Here is a 20,087-nt window from a genome sequence, read left to right as displayed (position 1 = left end):
ATAGCAAGATCATTTAAACGTTATTTGAGAATCAGTTTTAAAGATTAAATGGTACTGATTTCATTGCGTACATTTTACTTTTAAGGTGAATCTCACTGTTTTTCACTAGGCTGGTGAGAAGCAGAATCAGTGATGATGGAAAGCAATAATATAAGGTAAAGGAAAAAAAATCTTAAGAAAGAAAAGCACTTTGGTGGGGCTTATGGTCCCCAGATAGGAGAGAGATATACGCCTTCTAGCTTGGATGGTGGCACATTTAATATTGTGGTGTCTTGTTCAGACTCATGGCCACGTACTTCTGATTTTGGCCGTCATCGAAGCTGAGGCTGTTAGGCTTTTTGACATTATGAATGAACATGGTGCTAAAGTATGAGAAACTCAGTTTGAAAACAATTTATGTGTTTTAAATAGGCCTGCTTTCCGTGTCGGAGGCGGAGGGGGTGTGTCTCTGGGAGCACCGAGGAACTGGCACCTCCGGAGTGCGGGTGTCTCTGTTCTGAGGCAGCCCAGTGACCAACAGCTTGATCTCCCTGGTGCCTGCTTTCTGTTAATACATGAAAATTTGTGGAGCATTGAAGGGATTTTTTTTTAAAGCCGATTTTTATTTTATTTTATTTTTAATATTTTATTTATTTTTAGAGAGAGGTGAAGGGAGGGAGAAGGACTGGGAGAGAGACATCGACGTGCGAGAGATACATAGATTGGTTGGTTGCCTCTCACATGCCCCCAGCGTGGGATCTGGCCCCACAACCCAGGCATGTGCCCTGACTGGAAATCGAACTTGCAAACTTTCGGTTCACAGACTGGCACTCAGTCAGCTGAGCCACACCAGCAAGGGCTTTTCTTTTCTTTTCATTTAATTTAATTTAATTTTATATTTTATTTATTTAGTTTTAGAGAGAGAGGAAGGAAAAGAGCCTTGAAAGCGCTGTACTTGCAGGAGATCCAGAATCTCAGGATTTGCCAAGCACCTACTAGCTATGGTGGGAGAAATAAAAGTGTAAAGCATAGGACTTGCCTTCATGGAATTTTTAGTTTAGCCAAGATCAGATAAACTTATGATAATGTAATTAGCTATACCAGGCAATTTAAACTACAGATTGATAGCACAGATAAATAAATCCCTTAACTGTTCAGAAAAGAAGAACATATTTAGGACAGAGCAGTCAAAGAAGGCTTTGTTCACCATGGAGGGATTTGAGTTGGGCCTCGAAAGAGGAAGGGGTTTAGAGGGAGTGACAGCGGGAGCAGCAGCGAGGTTGTGGGGAGGAGTGAGCTGTACCGGGTCCCTGTAGCTGGATCGGGCCGGGAGGTTTGTTTGGGGCGATAGAGTTTTGCAGAAACTAGATTTGAGACGGATTTCAAATGGTCTGCAGAGCAAGCACAGGGAACTGGGACTGCCGTTCCACCTCATGGGAAATAATTTATAGACTAAACTTGGAATTTAAATGTATTGTCATTTGGTACTGATTTGATTTGATTTGATTCTATTTTTCATTTGGTACTGATTTTAACAATGAATAATCTTTTAAATAGATCATTAAAAAGGGGGAGTGGTTCTGCTTTTTATAGTATTTCTTTGTTCTTTGTAAGGCCAGCCTGACCTGGGTGGGCCTCGTCCGATTTGGCTTTGGCGTAACAGCCTTACAATTATACCCCCACAAGGAGGGCGCTGAGCTGGCTTCTGGCTTTGATTTCTGGGTGGAAAAGCAGCTATCCAAAAGCTCCTTCGTGTTTAAAGGGCAGACGGGCTGTCTGTCATGTACAGCACCCAAGTGACCTCGGGAAGAAGATTATGTGAAATGTGCAGCGGTAAGAATGAAAAGGAAATTTGTTTTTAATAGAAACAACACCCCAGATCTTCTTTGATGGTGTTACAGAATTTTCCTTGCTGTTTTCTGGGAATGTGGGTTATGTTGGATATAGTCAGAAATTGTTAGCTAAATAAAATGATGTATATCTATATGTAGTGTGCCATAATGTTAAAATGTACTTTTAGTGTGAGGTAATGCAGTGTTCGCCAGCTTTTCAAGCAGTTAACAGTTTCCTCAGGTGTCAGATTATCACAGTTCCTGCTTTAGTACCAGTCCTCGGGGCAGCTCAGGTGGCCTATCTTAAAGTGATTGGCTGTGTTCATGGAGGACTCAGTATTTTAAATTTTCAAGTTCCCTAAAATTAACCTACATAATGAGTGTATTCCCTAACAAAATTTTAGCAGTTTGATTTTTCGGTCGTTGTTGTTTGGTTTTGTGGAACTCAAGCTGACTTTAAAATTAGTATGGCAACGCAAAGGACGATGAGGAGCTCTGGCGGTGCTGAAGAAGGCCTGGCTGGAGTGCGGAGACCACCACCGCCGGACAGCAGGCCCTGTTAGGGGACTGTCCCCGTGAAGACAGTTCTCAGCGTCTTGTGGTCCGTGGCCCGGCAGCCTCAGCATCACCTGGGAGCTTGTGAGAAATGGAATTGTTGCGGCTCCACCTCAGCCGCGACTGAATCAGAATCTCTGGGGTTGGGGCCAAGGAGCCTGTGTTTTAACAATCTTTCTAGGTTATTCTTCTGGGCTTTAAAATTTGAGAAACACTGAATTAAGACATTTTGACATAAGGAAATACAAACCAATCAGTGGAACAGATGGAGGGTCCAGAAACAGATCCACACACGTATGGTTCATCTGATTTATGACAAAGTTGGCATTACAGTGCAGTGGGGATTGGGTAGGCTTTTCACTAACCCTGATGATTTATTTCCATATGGAGGAAAGCTATCTTAACCCCTATATTTATACTATATATGTAAAAATCAATTCCAGATTGAATCTATAAAAGTGAAAACTATAAAGCTTTTAGAGGAAGAATAATAGGAGCACATCTTGGAGACCTTAGGGCAAACAGGACAATAAAGCTCTAACCATAAAAAAATAAAAAAATAAACTGGACTATATTAATATTAAACACTTTTTTATATCAAAACATACCATTAGTATTTGTAAAGCACGTTGACCAGCACCCTGTCAGCACATAGCATGTGTTATGTAAGTGTTTGCCAAACACGAATGAGTAAATAATGCGTTCCCTTTTCCAAGTAAAAGATGGAGGACTTATGTCTATAAAACATAAAGAATACCTACAAGCTGTCAAGAAAAATTCTGACAACCCAATAGGGAAAAAATGGGCAAAGAACTTATTAGGCACTCATTAAAGAGGCATTAAAGTGGTTGTTAACATATTAAAAGGCACTCAACTTTATTAGTCATTAGAGAAATGCAAATTAAAACCATAATGGAATGGTACTACACACCCACCAGAATGGCTAAAATGCAAGAAAAATAAAAGACCATCATATTGAAGATTGCAAGGATGTGAAGCAACAAGAAATCTCTAATGTTTCCAATAAGAGTGTCAAGTAGAATAACCTTTCAAAACATTGGCAGTGTTTATGAAAGCTAAACATATTCATACTCTGACCTAACAGTTTCACGGCTATGTACATACTCAACAGAAATACATGTACACGTTCACTTAAGAACATGTCTTAGAATGTGAGAATAGTACATTTTGATAACCTATCTAGAATGTTCATAGTCCCCTATTGAAAACTACGTAAGTGCCCCTTAGCAGCATAATGGGTAAATACATAATGCATTGAATGTTATGGAGCAATAAAAGGAACATTCTACAATTATATTCAACTAAATGAATGAATCTTTCAAACATAATATTGAGCAAAAGAAGCCAGATACAAAAGAGTACTGATTACATTTCTATAAAGTAGAAAAACACAGTGATCGATGGTGTTAGAAGTCATAGGAGTGGTTGCTTTGGCAGAGAGGCAGGAAAATGGCCAAGACAGAAAACAAGGGGCGCAGTGGGACGCTGGTGATGTTTTTTGATCTGGGTGCAGGTTACATAGGTCTGTTCAGTTTATGAAAATTCATTGTGTGCATCTGTCTATCTTCTCTATATCTCTCTATCTCTATATAATACATTATGTAGATACATTATATACATTAATTGAAATGAAAATTGGATCTGATAGCCATTTCTTTGCCACATCAGACTGAAAACTGCGTGAAAAGGCATTCACATTCACGGTCAGCTGAATTGCAATGGTCATTCTTTCATCCTTCTGAGAGAATAGTATCTTTAAGAAAGGAATGTTGATAAAGCACCATTTGTCAGCACATTTTAACCAAACCAGAATTTCTTACATACAAGTAAATACTTTCTTTCAGACTCTTAACAAAGTTGTTCTATTTTCTTGTATGGAAGTATTAAGTTCATGTAGGTATTTGGATATTTTTAGACTTGAAGGTAATTAATATCAGCACCTTCCCACGGGTATGTTGCTGAGCCCTGCACTGGCAGGCGGGCCCTGCAGTGACGCTTAGGTCACAGCTTAATTTGTGTCTTGGGTGACCTGGCCTACTCTGGGCCTTCAGAAAAGTGGCAGCTGGCTGCCCTGGGTGGGTGAATAAAATCCTGGTTAAGAACCACTTTTACAGAGGATTTTGCAATTGAGTTACTGTGTTTCTCTCAGAATAAGAAGTTAACTCTGTTATCAACCTTTTAGTAATTTTTGTTATTTAGGACCAGTCTAGAGTAAAATATTCAGACATTTACAGAGTATTTTTGAAAAATGAGTGAATTATCAAAAGCAAATTGTAAATTATCAGAATTAGAAACATGAAATATTTTACATCTTTATAAATATGTATTCTTTGGGAAAAATAGAAGATGAGATGATTAAAAATAGTGTTCACTCTAATTTAACTACATAGAAATACATCAAAATGTTTTCAAGTGCTAAAATAACCCAGGCTTTGGGAAACAAATTTTGAAATTTAGGAGATGCCGAATATATGTACAGGATGTTGCATCCAAAAAATCATTAGTGGCTTTAAAATACAATGAAATATTATTTTGGGCACAGTTATATTTTTATCTTCTGTTTTCTGTTTTAAGGCTTTAGCAAAACTAAAATTGACTCTAAGGTTGCTCTGTCCTTTCAAGGCCTTCTCAGCTGTGATTTTGCAATATATATGTGCTATTATTTTGATTGTGGTAAAATATACGTAACATAAAATTTACCATTGTAACAATTTTTAAGTAAGTGTTCAGTTCAGTGGCATTCAGGACATTCACATTGTTGTGCAGTTATCACCACATCCATCTCCAGAACGTCTTTACCGTCCCAGATGGAAACTCGGTCCCCAGGACACAGCTTCTCCTCGTTCTCCTTTCTCCCCAGCCTCTGGCAACCACGATGCTGCTTCCTGTCTCCGTGAGTGTCACTATTCTAGGTGCCACATGTAATTGGAATCATAAAAGAGTTGTCCTTTCATGTCTGGCTTATTTTGCTTAGCTTAATGTCTTCAAGGTTCATCCACATGTATTGGAACCTCCTTCCTTTAGGAGGCCGACTAATAACATTCCAGACTGGATGCCGCGATAGTCACTGGGGAGGGATGGGCCACTGAGGTAGGTGCTCAAGAAAGGCTCTCTGAGGAGATGGCATTAAAGCTGAGACCTGAACGAAGGGTGAGACAGAGCCAGCAGAAGGCAGTGGGGTGGTCATTCTCAAGGCCAAAGCTGCATGGAATTAAGAGCAGTGACCTTTGCTGGGACGTGGTAGAGACTCTGGGTCAATTTCCAGCCATCCCTCTGGACAGGCTGCAGCTTGAATGTCCACCAGCGGGGCTGTCCTGCTGCGTAGGTGGTTGGGTTGCTGTTCTCTCCATTGGGTTTCCTTGCTGAACTGTTAGCCTGGAGATTTTTAAAAAATACAATTTTCTTCCTAAGTCAGTAGAGCATTATAGCATAACTCTCCTATTTAGTTTTTTCTTTACTTAATGTCTTGTCTCATGATTGATTCTTACCTTGTTAGCAGCAATGTTTTATAAAATGCATTAAATATAACCTATCTGCTGTTACCTCCTTTCAGACTTTCCCAAGTCTTTGTATTTCCCAGCCAAATGGATATAAGATAAATGCATTCTTCAATGATATCATTATCCAGTCAGTTCCTTCTTTAAAGCTTTTCAAATGTCTATTTGCCAGATTGCATTTTACTTTTAGTGTTTAGTGAGAATGTTTTGTTTGACCTTCACATAAAAGTCTCAGGCAAACTCTTGTTCTTGTTCCAGCAGAGAAAACAGTCCGACTTTGTTGTTTTTCTGAGGAAAATATGCCCGCCTTTTGGTGTGCAGACCTTCTGAAAGCTGCGCTTTAAGTCGGACAAGCCCAGAGCTGATCTGTGTATTGTGATGAGGAAGGGAAGGGGCCACTGCTAAGCCTGACAGGCTCAGGCGAGGCCTGTGTGAAACTGAAACTTACTAACTAAAAGCCGTTTATGGCAGGTAGTTGTGCCCTAGGCTCGAATCTTCCCTGACGAAAGTCAGTCTTTACAGTAATTAAGCCTGTCTATTGTCTTTTTGCATCCACTGTAACATACCTCTGGAATGTCAAAGTAATTTCCTGCCCTCACCCCACCTCCCACCCCCCACCCCACCCCTCCCCTCAAGCACAGGCACAGGGGCTGAGTGGAGACCACAAATCCCCTCATTGTTATTGTGATTGTGTTCATTGTTGACTGTTAACTATGCAATACTCACCTAGGTAGAAGAAGCAGGTGTCTATCATTTTTTTATCCAATCCCAGAGATTCCCTCTCTCCCCCTCCTTTCCTTTCTCTCAACTTCCTAATCTATCACCGGTGCATTTCCTTCCTAATCTATCACCAGTGCATTTCGTGTGACCCCTTTTGTCTTCTCTTTTGATTATAATGTATAAATTGGGGTGCAAAACTGCCATTTTCTGGAGCATTTCTCAATTTTGCTTTCCAGCAATTATTGCCAGTTTGGCTCAAATAAACTTGCAAAATTCTTTACAGGTTTTGAATGTTTCTTACGTTGACAGCAATGTTGTTGGTAAAGTAAGCAGTGCAACTGGGAGGGGTAGGGGATGAAAAGTTTCCTGCCCCCTCTTAGGGTTGGTCCCTGGCTGAGTCGGAGCATTAAACTGAGGAAGACAGATGAGCAGGAGATAAAGCTCTCAAATTTATTTAATATTGATTTGGCGTGACATGGGTGCCTTCATAAGGAAATGAAGACCTGAAGAAACAGTTAATGAACCCCAAGCATTTCTCTGCGAGGTTTGACGAGGACTGGGCCCTCATGGAAGAGAATGAGGGAAGGGTAGGGGGCCAGGGGAACCTTAGAAATACCCGTTGTTGGGATTCTCCACAGTGTGTGTCTTCAGAGATAAGGACGCTCCTTTCCACAGGAGGGTTTTCTCAGCTTTTTCAGGGGAGAAGGTGAGGGGCGGAGGTCAGAGTGATCCTCTTGCTTTTGCTTTCTCAAACTCCTTCAGTTTACAATATTCAGTATTCGGGCACCATATTTTGGAGTACCATGTTCGGAGCCCCCCGGCAGACTTAAGTCCCGTCACTGGACCCACCCTGTATGGTGATTTGCCGTTAGGGGCGAGAGAAAGCATTGTAGGGGGAGAGGCCTGTAGTGTGCTTTTTGTGGGCACCCCGGGGCTTTCTGTGGGCTTTCTGTGGGCACCCCGGAGGCTTTGTGAAGCTTCACGGATTCATACTTAAGCCTTGCAACTCTGCGAGGTGGAATGGCTCTTCCTGTTTGCAAAGGAGAAATGCGAGGTAACTTCCCAAGGTCACACAGCTAATCGCCTCACTTGGTGGAGCTGGGATTCCAGTCAGGCTCTGCCTGAGGTGGAGACTTTTCCCATTGTTCTGCAGAGCTGGGCCCTGAGTGCCCTCTGTCCTGTTGTCGGGAGGTTACAGAGGACAGTCCCTTTAATCAGCTGAAGAGAAAAAAGGCAGCGATACCACCCACTGTAGGCAGTAGAGTCAGCTTGTAGATTTACTTAATGAAGCAAGTTCTTTCTTTTGAAAGTTCTTGAGATCCTATTTTATAATAAAATCTCCTGCCAAGTCATGTTACACATTTTAAAGAATTAGTTTTTTAATGTCTTCTATTTTATCTTTTAGGTCTTTGTAATACCATATACACCTTTTATGTTGGTAAATTCATTCTGTTTGTAAATTTAAATAATGAAGGCTAACAAGACAAAGTTATTCACTAATCTTGTAAAGTATATTTGAAGGAAATGAAAGTATTTTAGTTTGCAGTTATAGAAAAATAAGATTACGTAATAGACACTGCATTTGAGTGTAACCTCGGGGAAGGTGGGGACCTTGCCTGTCGGGTCTGCTACTCTGTCCCTGGGGCCCTGGGCACACTGCCTTCTACTGAGCAGGTGCTCCAGTGAGTTAGTGAACAAACGTGCTTCAGTAAGACCCCATTCTTTGGGTTCTTCACCCTCGTGTATTCTCTGCCTATTCCTCTTCTTCCACTATCCCTTTAATATAGCAGCTTCTTGAAGCTCTTTACTGAGTCCTCTTCTTACCTGACTCCATCAGTGTTTCGGGTACTATCATCCACTTCCTGGAGGTAATCATATCTCCATCATTTGAATGAGCACAGGTCATTCTATGAAAGGGCTAACAAACAAATAAAGATGTTCTGGGGATCAAGAGACCAAGAGTTAGAGTCAGCTTTTGCTACTAATGAAGGTGTGACCTTGAACAAATGATTTAACCTGTTGATACTTCATTTTCCTCTTTATTGTAAGGGAATTGGCCTAGATTCAGAGTTGGAAATTCAAATACAACAGACAAGTCCTGGCGAAGATGTGGAGGAAAGGGTACCCTATTGCACTGTTGGTGGGGAATGCAGACTGGGGCAGCCACTGTAGAAAGCAGTATGGAGATACCCCAAAAAATTAAAAATGGAACTGCCTTTTGACCCAGTGACCCCACTTCGGGGAATATATCTGAAGGAACCTGAAACACTAATGCAAAAGAACATAAGCACCCCTCTGTTCGCTGCAGCATTATTTACAATTGCCAAGATATGGAAGTAGCCAAGTATCCATCAGTAGATGATGAGTGGATAAAACAACTATGGGACATTTACACAATGGAATACTACTTGGCAGTAAAAAAGAAGAAAGTTTTACCATTTGCAACGGTATGGAGGGACCTGGAGAACATTATGCTAAGAGAAATAAACCAGTCAGAAAAGACAAATACCATACAGTTTCATTCATATGTGAATCTAATGCACAAAGTGAACTAACAAGCAAAATGGAGACAGACTCACAGATGGAGAGTAGGCTGACAGCTAAGGAGGGGGAAGGTAAGCGGGGGAAGGATGGAGCAAAAAGGAAAAAGGACTCATGGACATGGACAGCAGTGTGGTGATTGTGGGGAAAGGGGTTATAAAGGGATTAAGTAGTAATGGAAAAAAATATAATAAAGAAAATTCAAATACAGACATGCCTTAGAGATATCATGGGTTCGATTCCAGGCCACCGTAATAAAGTGAGTTGTAGTCTTTTTGCTGGTGGAGGGTCTTGCCTTCAATTTTTTTTTTTTTTTAAGAAAGCAATATTTGTGAATCAGAATAAAATGAAGTATTCCGGTAGTCAGCTTTCAGACAAGTTTGTTTTTCCTTTTCCCTTTCTTCACAGTGTTCTTTACTAAAAGTTATTATTATGAATGATCACCCAGAGACAGTACTGGATTCCAACTAATCAGTAAAGAGCTTAAATTTTGTTCATTACACTACACAGTCCCCCTTGTATCACAATACTTTTGCCCTGTTTTCACTCACCAAGAACTTCCATTTTTCCCTACCATGTTTGTGGCCATGTTCAGTAGTTTCTCTTGCATTCTCTGAACTGATGGTGGTCAGTTTTCTCTGGTGTTAGGACTCTGTATATACGTGTTCAAGGCCAGTCTCTCTTAATTTCTTGGGCATTCTCTGTATTTAAAGTTTAAATTGAATTTACATCTGTGAATTAAGTTATTTGTTAAGTGAAAAGGTACCAGGTTTCTTTCTTTTTCCCTGTCTCCTTACCTCCCTCCCTGCCTTCCTTCTTTTCTTTTTTTGACTGAAGAACAAGAATTTAATGTTGCAGAAAAGTAGATGCTTAGAGTGTGGGCTGTGGCAGGGGTCGCCCTGACCCTGGTCTTGGGCCAGCAGGCGCAGAAGCAGGGAGTGCAGGGCCCAGCAGACAGGTGTGTGCGTAGCCCAGGTGGCTCAGGCGAAGGTAATCATACATGTCATGGTGGCTTATGGCACCATCTGAGTGCACAAAGCCAGGTGAGCATCCAGGAAGTGCTTCCGTGGGTGGCCAGCCCACCGCTTATACAATCAGCTCATTCACCCTTTGGCTTTTTTCATGAAGTGGATTAGGTTGCTGACCCCTCGGAAGCAGCCCCAGCACCGTGACCTGGGCCTGGGGCTGCTGCTGGTTCAGCAGTTGTACGATGGCCTTGATGCCAACAGCTGCCTGCTCTGCTGTGTGCCTGTGGCTGTTCGCACCCACCCAGACCACTGCAGTCTGGCGCTGTGACCCACCTCCCCATCCTCCAGCTGCCTTAGCGCGCGCTGCATGCCAGCACCACCACAAAGTTAAGTGCATGCAGAGGAGAGAGGAGCTCCCTGCCAGACCTCACACTGGTGCATGAGCTGGGCCAAGGATTCCCCTATGAAGATGGCTTTAGGTTCTCTATCTTTGCTGTCAACCACGAATTGGTGATGCAGGGAAATCCAGCGTCCATCGCCCTGAGCATCTGCACCAGGCTGGGCTTGCTGGCTGGGTTCTCCTCTCCAGTCACAGCTTCTGAAAGGTGGAGAGTGGGCTGGGAAAGCCCAGCACCCTGCCTTTTGGGAAGAAACCATTTGCTGCAGGGCGAGAAACAGGCGGGTGGAACCGCCTACTTGTGTGTGTGTATTACCAGATTTCTAATTGTTTTCATTGGTAAATTTGGGTGATTTTTAAAAATTTATTTCAAATTTGAGAAAAAATAGCATTTACTTTTATTTTAAGGCCCTAATTAAATAATTTTTAAATTAAAATTTATTGAGGTGACATTGATTAGTAAGATTATATAGGTTTCAAGTGTACAGTGTATGATACATCCTCTATATATTGCATATATGCCCACCACCCAAAGCCAAATCTTTTGTCACCAAATATTTGACCACCTTTACCTTTTATTACCCCACGCCCTCCATCTGCATTTATTTTTATGTAGTTTATTTTCTCATGTATATTGTAATCCGTGAGATAAAAATATTTATTAGTTTATGGTGTGATACATCTTGTTTATTTTTTTGATCATCCAGAAAGATTCTGATTCATTCTTCAAGGGGTTTAGTCAGTAGAATGAATCCATTAGGCTGAGTAATGACTTTGCTTCAATGGTCATGTTCTTCCCAAGAATATTTGAAAGCATTTATTTTATTTGTTTTATTTTTCACTGAGATTTTCAACTCTCCATTCAGCTGTATCCTGGTATTTTTGGAAGAATTAATTTTGTTTTATTCAAAGAGAAATCAACCAATGCGTCTCTTCTTTCTGTGGTCTTTATTTTATTTTATTTGTTTTTTTCTCTTCCATCAGTGTTTGCTTTCACAACCAAAGTTCTGGGCCATTCAGACGTCAGCACTGATCCTGCGGACAAAGCTGGAGAGAGGAAGCACGCGCCGAGTGGAACGGGCAATGAGGCAGACGCAGGTAGGAATTCATGTGGCAATTTTTGTTTTTCTTCCAGCCGTTTATTGCTGTCAATAAGCAGGCATGTATGTTCTGAACCTGAAAGGATGAATTGGCTTTCTTTTTGCTCAAACCCTTTGTTATTGTTTAGAGTGCAGGTTCTAATATCTGACTGCTTGGACTCAAAGCCCAGCTCTCCTTCGCAGCTCTGTGACCACAGTACCTATCACAGCACTTCCAGTACCAGATGCATGGGTCTTCCACACCAAGGGACTCTCTGCTTCCCTGTGTGCATCAGCGGTGGGGGTGGGGGGGTGGGGATGGCGGGGGGGATGCCTACAGTTTAACTCCCTTCTGACACTGGATTTTGTACAGACCCCCTGGTTAAGAGCTCAGTCCCACAAGACTGTCTCCCACTTCAGATGCCAAGTGCAAGTCTGGGTGCTTCCGACTGACTGGCTGTAAATCCAGGGTTCTCATGACCCTTCCTCCAGTTTAAAAATTTGCTCAAATGGCTCACAGAACCCAGGGAAACACTTTACTTAACTGTTACTGGTTTATTATAAAGGGTATTATAAAGGATACAAAAGAACAGCTAGATGAAGGGATGCATAGGACGAGGTCCAGAAGGGTCCCCGGCGCAGCCGCTTCTGCACTTGTGGAGTTTTGGGTGTGACCACTGTGCCTTTGCCCCATCTTGGCCTTACTGTAACTGGAGTCTCTTCATCTTGCCATCCAAATGCTCATCATGAAGAGGGTGGTACACCTACCTCTTCATCTGTAAAACAGAACAAGGGAATGTTATTTCTGCCTCTACAGGGTGGTATCTCAAAGGAAATCTTTTCACTCTCCAACCCAGAGGTTTTGGAAATTCGCCAGATCATGTGACAAGATGAATGTGAAATTTATCTAATTTTCTATCATTGTTGAGACATTTACCTCATCATCTAAACTTGCCAATTCCTCTGATTCAGAGTTTGATATTACTGTGCTTGTTGACATTGCCGCCTCCCTGAAGAGTAAGAGGAAAATTATTTAAAAAATACATGTATATATAAAAGAATGTGTTAAAAAATTTTCCATTTTAGTTTCTGTGAAAATCTGTTCCCATCCTCAGCTGTATAAAGTGATAAAATGATAAATTGTTAACGTGGAAAGAAAAATAAGCTAGAAGGAGCTCTTAGGGAAAAGCTTGGCTTGTCATGTTACACGTTGGAGAAATGCAGCTGTGATAAGATCAGGTGACTGGCTCCAGGTTGCCCAGTGGGCTAATGACGGAGGATGGACTATAACTTACGCAGCAACAGGCAGTTATATTGGAGGATCCAGTGGCACGTCCTAAAGATGGCAGGCTTGGAAGGGATTTCTAAGTGACACATTCCAAACTGAAAAAGAAAATGATGTGTCACAGCTAAAGGGAAATAAACCAACATTATACGATCACAGAGGAAAAAGGAACTCCAAGTTGAGGACAGTCCACTAAAACATACTGTCTCAAGGAAATTCTTTTAGGCTTGAGTTCTTTAATTATTGCATGTTCTATATTTATTGCCCAGTATTTATACCCTGCTTTTTACCAATGGAGTATAAAGTAGTTATATTCTCTATTATTATTCAGCTTCCCCCTCCCTGTCTGGTCCAAATCCAAATACTAACATTTTCTTTGTCATAAGCTCACATCTTTCTTTTTCCCTTTAGCATGGTAAAAGCAGTGTGTCACACATATAATCCAAATATGAAACAAATTAATTGAAACCACATACATTCAAAGGGACCATCCTACTTGTGTCCAAACCTCCAAACCAGCCCCCCCCGCCCAAAACAATTGTGTAAACCAAATGTCATCATTGTCTTCTATCATGTTAACTGCTTTACCTCAGTGTTCGATAAACTCAGTCATTGAGGGTTAATATGAGATTATTTTATGTTCACTCTTAAAATAATCTTGCTAGTGAATGTTATTTAGTTGTTTCTTAAACCTCTTAATTTAAGGTGTGAAGGTCTGGCCCGGTTCAGGTGGTATTGCCTCTGGAGATGATCGCCCTGCTGGGGTCTTTTCCTTCACCCTTGGATTTCTGGAAGGACAGTGCATTGAATTGGGAATTTGAGAGTGTAGTTCTTCTCTGTCACTAGAAACTGTTCATACTGCAATTTGATTTTCTTAACTGTGGTAGTTAATGGAGATTTCACAATTTTTAAGCAAATTAAAAAGATCTGTTCTTGATACTGTAGCTTCACTGGTGCTCTGATGGAATGGAGATTTTTGCCATGGTTAATTATTGGAGAGAGGAGGGCCCAGACCTGCATGGTTGGTGCCATGGTGGGGATTATTGCTGCTGTGTAGGTTGAAAGATTTCTTTTTTAGAAGCTGGTAATTTGTATGGCTGCTTAATTTCTAGTGATGATTAAAGACGTGTCATAACAAAAGTTTCCATTGGGGGAAAAACTGGCCACAGGTAACATACTGTCAGGCTTCATACACTAGACTTTGTACTTACGTTTGAATAACTTGAGCCAGAGATCCTTTAGGTTATTTTTTTTATATTGAGGGAATACCACGCTCCATTAGGCATTATGTGTACCATCTGGACTAAGTACATGGTTAGTAGTGGCAAAGTGTGTTTTGTTTTATAAAACTATGTCACTGTTCTTAGTTGTTTTTAATTATTGAAATAAGACCTGCTCATTATAAAAAATATAAGCAATATAGAAATGGAAAGTAAAGAAAGAACTTTCTTTTCCCTTTGCTTGTCTTCTAATCTCAACAATTTGTATCCTAGACCTTTTTCTATCCATAAGTAAAGGTAAGTATCTTTCACATCAGTGGGATCATGCAGTCAATATTGCCTCCTACCTTTTTTTCTTTTAACATAACAGCTCGGTCAACTCTGCCCGCCAGTACCTGTGTATCTAGTGCATTTGTTCCAACAGCCATATGTCACTGTTGAATGCAGGTGATATAGTTTTTTTAACCTATTTTAGAAGGTGCTTTTTAATTAATATATTTTGATTTTTAAACTGCATATCAAAAACTTTATTACTGCACATAAATAAAAAAGAACTTAGTCTTACTCAGAATGATCTCAAATAAAAGATATAAACTCTCTTCCAATTCCCAGTCTGGTTTTTTAGCACTTTTTTTTGTTGTTGTTATGTAATGGTTTCCTTTATAACTTTAAATATTTATGCTTCTATTAATTATCTTTATATCATTTTATTTCTTGATTTATTAACTTTAGATCGAATCTGTCACCTCTACACCCTGAATGATGAATAAATCAGTGCACCTCTCACGTCCTCTTGCATTTTTTATTGCTGTTTCTGTAATTGCTATTATAATAGACATGCTTCCTTTTCAGACAGGCCCCTATCTCCATTTGCTTCATTCTCTCATTTCTTTCCATCTGGCAAGACATGTAAGGTCTGAGACAGGCCTCAGGCAGGCAGTGTGTTTGAACCTTGGGGACAGGGTTGATGTTCAGGAGCTAGTATCAGGGACTAACGTCTCAAGGGAAGAGCCAGGAACCAGGGATAGGGACCCCGATGAAGAGGGCCCCCTCTCATTGGGTGTCTGAAAGCATCAGCCAGGGGTAGTGAGTAACAGGGTTATAGCCTGGAATATAGGCAGGTCACTCTCACCAGATTGACAACCCAACAGATAAGCTACGCGCAGAGCTGTTAACTAAATAACTTGTGAGTTAGTCTTAGGTCATTGAACTCAGGGAGACTGCGAAAGATTAAAAAGGCCAAGGGCGGTTAGGAGAGGCACATATTCATGAAGAAAAATGTTAAAGGGTTTAAAGGATGGGATAGCAGGGTCAGAAAAATGATCCTACTATCCCCATAATAGGTACTAAGATTGATAATATGCAAAACTTACATTAGCTCGACATCAGATGTATTAAAACAGGGCCTCCATTTATGCCCCTAGGCTAGAGCCAGACCTCAGGTCAGGGCACCACATCAGAATTCACTTCTGCGTGTAGTACAGAGAACAGTTGGCAGGAGTAGAGTAGTTTGGGGCAGAGTTATGAGAAGCATCTTAACTTCAGAATAATTATGTGCCTGGTTATTTCAAAGGGATGGGGACATGACTGCAAGAAAGAAGCAAGTGGACACCACTATAGGACACGGTATCTAGTTACACTAAGCTGGGGGCTACACAGTGTGTTCTTAGGTGCTGCCAAGACCGCCCCAGTGCCGCACGGTTTCCCAGGAAGATGCCCAGCTATAGAGGACGTCACCCCAGAAGCTCCCTTGGTGCTCCTACAGGGCGAGGGATAGCCTCTGCCTGCTTGCCACCTGCCACCCCCCAGCCAAGTGCTGATCATGAGGGGAAGTTAACCCCAGCAGACCGAGGCGTCTGCCTGTCTGAGCTTCTCTCTAAGTTTTATGAGCAACAGCTTCCTGGAGTTCAATATTACTCGATAGCTGATATGTGAATTAGGCTACTTCAGGATCTTCTTCATTTCTCACTTAGACTACGGTAATGTGCCTTACCCTTTCTGACTGGTTGGTCTTTTTGTTGAAAAATCAGCTGACCCTGTGTGTGTGTGATTTATTTCTGGACTGTGTTTCATAGCTGTATTTTAGCTTTATTGAATTACATTATACTTTATTAGGAAACTTTTCTCTCTTCACAGCTAGAATGTGAGCTTCTTGAGGGGTCAGTTTCCATATTTTACTTATTTTTGTATTCTCAAAATAGGCACTCACTGGGTGTTTGCCGAATGGTGATTTTGAAAGAAATTCAATTTTGAACTATCTACTTATTAGCAGGAATAATTGAGTTTGCTCAGTTAAAGCTTGTATTTTCATCTGACACTTTAGCAATCTGAGAGCTGTGGAGGCCAACCTTCTTTGATATCATTGCAGTCCGAATCTGTGGCCCAGGCGCCAAAGCTCACAGGAACAGCACAGTCACTGCGATCACACTGAAGTGGATGTAGACTTTGCAGAGGGTAGGGTAATTCACAGTTGGGTTGGTTGTATTTTTTCCAAGCATAGGGAAAAGACATAAAGGAATGTTGTTTTTTTCCTACTGGGTTTCCCCCAAAATGATGAATTACATGCATAAATCACTACCCCTTGAGGTCATTTGAAGAAGTGATAGGAGATTATATGAGGTCCCTCTGGAAAAAGTCCAGCCATTGTTAATATAATGAGAATGGTTTGTGCGACGTTGTTATGACCTGGCAGCCAAGGAGAGTGGACTGGAATGTGCATCCGTGAACAATGACGACTTCACTGTACTAGTCAGTGGGGGTGGTAGAAGCCACTGAGTGAGCATGGGTACTGTGTGGCCATCACATTCAAAATGACTGAGGAAGTAGAGCAGCAAATCTGCATCAAATTTTGAACATTCCTCCATGGAAACTGTTCTGATGATTCAGAAGGCTGTAGCAATGGGCAACTGGTGATTGGCAGCTCCATCACAACAATATGCCTCCTCATGTATCATGTCTTGTGCAGAGGTTTCTGGTGAAACATCAGATCACCCACGTGGCTCAGCTCCACAACAGCCCAGATTTGCTGCCCGACAACTTCTGGCTTTTCCCAAAGCTAAAATCACCCTTGAAAAGGAAGAGATTTCAGACCATCGATGAGATTCAGGAAAATACAGTGGGGCAGCTGATGGTGATTGGGAGAACTGTGGGAAGTCCCAAGGTGCCTACTTCAAAGAGGACTGAGGCGTCATTGCCCAATGTACAATGTTTCCTGTATCTTCTTCAATAAGGGTCTCTGTTTTCCATATTACATGGCTCAATACCTTCTGGACAGACCTCGTATTTCTCAACATGTCAGAAAATAAAGCTTTTCCTCTCTATTATAAACTGGTCATTTGTTCTGCATAAAATATTTCTCGCCTCAGAATACGCATGTGCTCCATTATATTTTCATGTGACTTCTTCAGAAAGTACATTGTACTTGACAGGTTTAGTATTGACCTTGATGTGTAACTATATGTGTGAATGGAGAATATACTACTGCCATTATGGAGCCACTGAAGAGGGACCAGCAGGTGGAGTGGAGCCCATGATCTAGTGATTCAAGCTGACCTTGGCTACATCTGGCTTGCCTGATGAATGGGTATGGCTTCAAAATTTGAACTTATTTTAAACTTATTTAAACTTATTTTAGATATAATATTTAAGAGGCCTGCATGAAGAAGTAGAAATTGGCAAGATAGAGGCGTAGGTAAAAAAGTATTGCTTCCTCTCACAACTACAGAAAAAATTACATTTAGACTACAAAAACAAATATCACCTAGAACCATCAGAAAATCAAGCTGTATGGAAGTCTGACAGTCAAGGATTTAAAGAAGCCACATTCATCCAGATGGGCAGCAGGGGCAGAGACGTGGAGAGGTGGTGGAACAAGGTGGTAAAACAGGTGGTCCCACATTTACGTGTGGTGGATAAAAATCAGGAGGGATACATCAGGAGTGAGGGATTCCAGCCCCAAGCCAGACCACCCAGCAGCCCAGGGTCCAGCGCCAGGAAGCTAAATCCCTGTAACTTCTGGCTGTAAAAACCTGTGGGGCTGGGGTGTCAGAATAAACTGCCATATTTTTAGGAGACTTCTTTTAAAGGGCCTGCACAGGTGTAGGACATAATGCAGACCTACCCCCAACTTCTTGGGATTCAGCATCAGAGCAATGGCTAGAAGGGCACAAGTGACACAGCTAGAAATAGGAGAGTGCTGGGAGACAGCTTCCTCCTGGGCAAACCTCCAGAAGCCAGGTAGCGGCGCTGTCCCCTCTCCGAGCCCTCCCCAACACAGAGCCACAAAGCCGTAAAATGGGTTGCTCCACTCTGGCAATTACCTAAGGCTTTGCCCCACACAATTTATAGGTGCCTTTTGTACAGTAGGCCACACTACCAAGATGGAGTCAAAGCATCTCTACTTAATGCACAAAAACAAACACAGGGAGGCTGCCAAGTTGAGGCAAAGAAATTTGGTACAAATGAGAGAACAGAACAAAACCCCAGAAAAAGAACTAAATGAAATGGAGATAACCTATCAGGTATAGGGTTCAAAACACTGGTGATTATGATGCTCAAAGAACTCACTGAGTACAGCAACAAAATAAAAAGGACCCAGGAAGGAATGAAGTTTACAGTAAATGAAATGAAGAAAAATATACAAGGAATCAACAGTGGAGGGAGATGAAACCGGATTCAAATAATCAATTTGGAACATAAGGAAGAAATAAACATTCAACCAGAATAGCAAGAAGAAAAAAAGAGCTAAAAAAACCCACGAGATAATAAGAAAACTCTGGTATACCTCCAGATGTGTCAATATCCGAATCATAGGGATGCCAGCAGGATAAGAGGAGGAGCAAGAAATTGAGGACTTATTTGAAAACATAATGAAGGAGAACTTCCCTAATTTGGTGAAGGAATTAGACACAAAAGCCTAGGAAGCATAGAGAGTCTCAAACAAGTTGGAGCCAAAGAGGACCATACCAAGACACACCATAATTAAAATGCCAAAGGTTAAAGATAAAGAATCCTAAAAGCAGCAAGAGAAAAGCAGAGAGTTACCTACAGAGGAGTTTCCATAAGACTGTCAGCTGATTTCTCAAAAGAAACTTTGCAGGCAAGGAGGGACTGGCAAGAAGTATTTAGAGTGATGAAAAGCAAGGACCTACAACCTTGATTACTCTACCCAGCAAAGCTATCATTTAGAATCGAAGGGCAGAAAAAGTGCTTCCCAGACAAAATAAAGTTAAAGGAGTTCATCATCACCAAGCCATTATTAGATGAAATTTTAAAGGGACTTACTTAAGAAAAAGAAGAACAAAACTATGAACATTAAAATGGCAACAAATTCACAACTATCAACAACTGAATTTAAAACAAAAAACCAAGCAAACAACCAGAACAGGAACAAAATCATAGGTATGGAGATAACTTGGAGGGTTATCAGCTGGGAGGGGGCGGGGGAAGAATGGGAAAAAAGGTACAGGGAATAAGAAGCATAATTGGTAGGCACAAAATTGACAGGGGTGGTTAAGAATAGTATGGGAAGTGTGAAGCCAAAGAACTTATATGGAGGACTCATGGACATGAACTAAAGGGGGTATTTCTGGAGGGAATGGGGGTACTAGGCAGAGGGGGCAAAGGGAAAATTGGCAGAATCAATAAGATATATTTTAAAAACATGTTAAATATCCTTCTAAATATAAAGTGCTTGTAATCAACAGATTCAAGTTTAGAGCTTTTCCAGACTCTTTACACGTCTGCTTCAAGTAAAATTTAAAAGTAGGTGTCAGTAAGGAATCTTTCGCTTGTAAGGAAAAGAAACCCAATTCAAACTGGCTGTAATAAAAGAATATATGGCTATTATAACTGGGAAGTTTAGGGATATTCCAGTATCAGGGATAGCTGGATTTAGAGGCTCAAATGGATATTCAGGTCTTTCTCTATTTTCTTACTCTCACTCTTGTATCTTTGCTTTTCTCTGTCTGCTTCAATATTAGAATGTCTGTTGT

General features: G+C 41.2%; 1 protein-coding gene across 1 annotated transcript in view; it reads left to right on the top strand.

The window, feature by feature from the left end:
• TTC27 (tetratricopeptide repeat domain 27) overlaps positions 1–20,087 on the top strand; it is a 142,209-nt gene that overhangs the window by 48,997 nt on the left and 73,125 nt on the right. The window contains exon 10 of the mRNA XM_054568042.1: positions 11,495–11,608. Coding sequence (XP_054424017.1) covers positions 11,495–11,608 — 114 coding nt within the window. The remainder of the gene's footprint in view (positions 1–11,494; positions 11,609–20,087) is intronic.

This window comes from Pteronotus mesoamericanus, unplaced genomic scaffold (genome assembly GCF_021234165.1).
Source record: "Pteronotus mesoamericanus isolate MK-2021 breed Mesoamerican mustached bat unplaced genomic scaffold, CSHL_Meso_final contig_101, whole genome shotgun sequence".
In the NCBI taxonomy this organism is placed as follows: Eukaryota; Metazoa; Chordata; class Mammalia; order Chiroptera; family Mormoopidae; genus Pteronotus; species Pteronotus mesoamericanus.
This window is presented reverse-complemented; position numbering and strand designations above follow the sequence as displayed.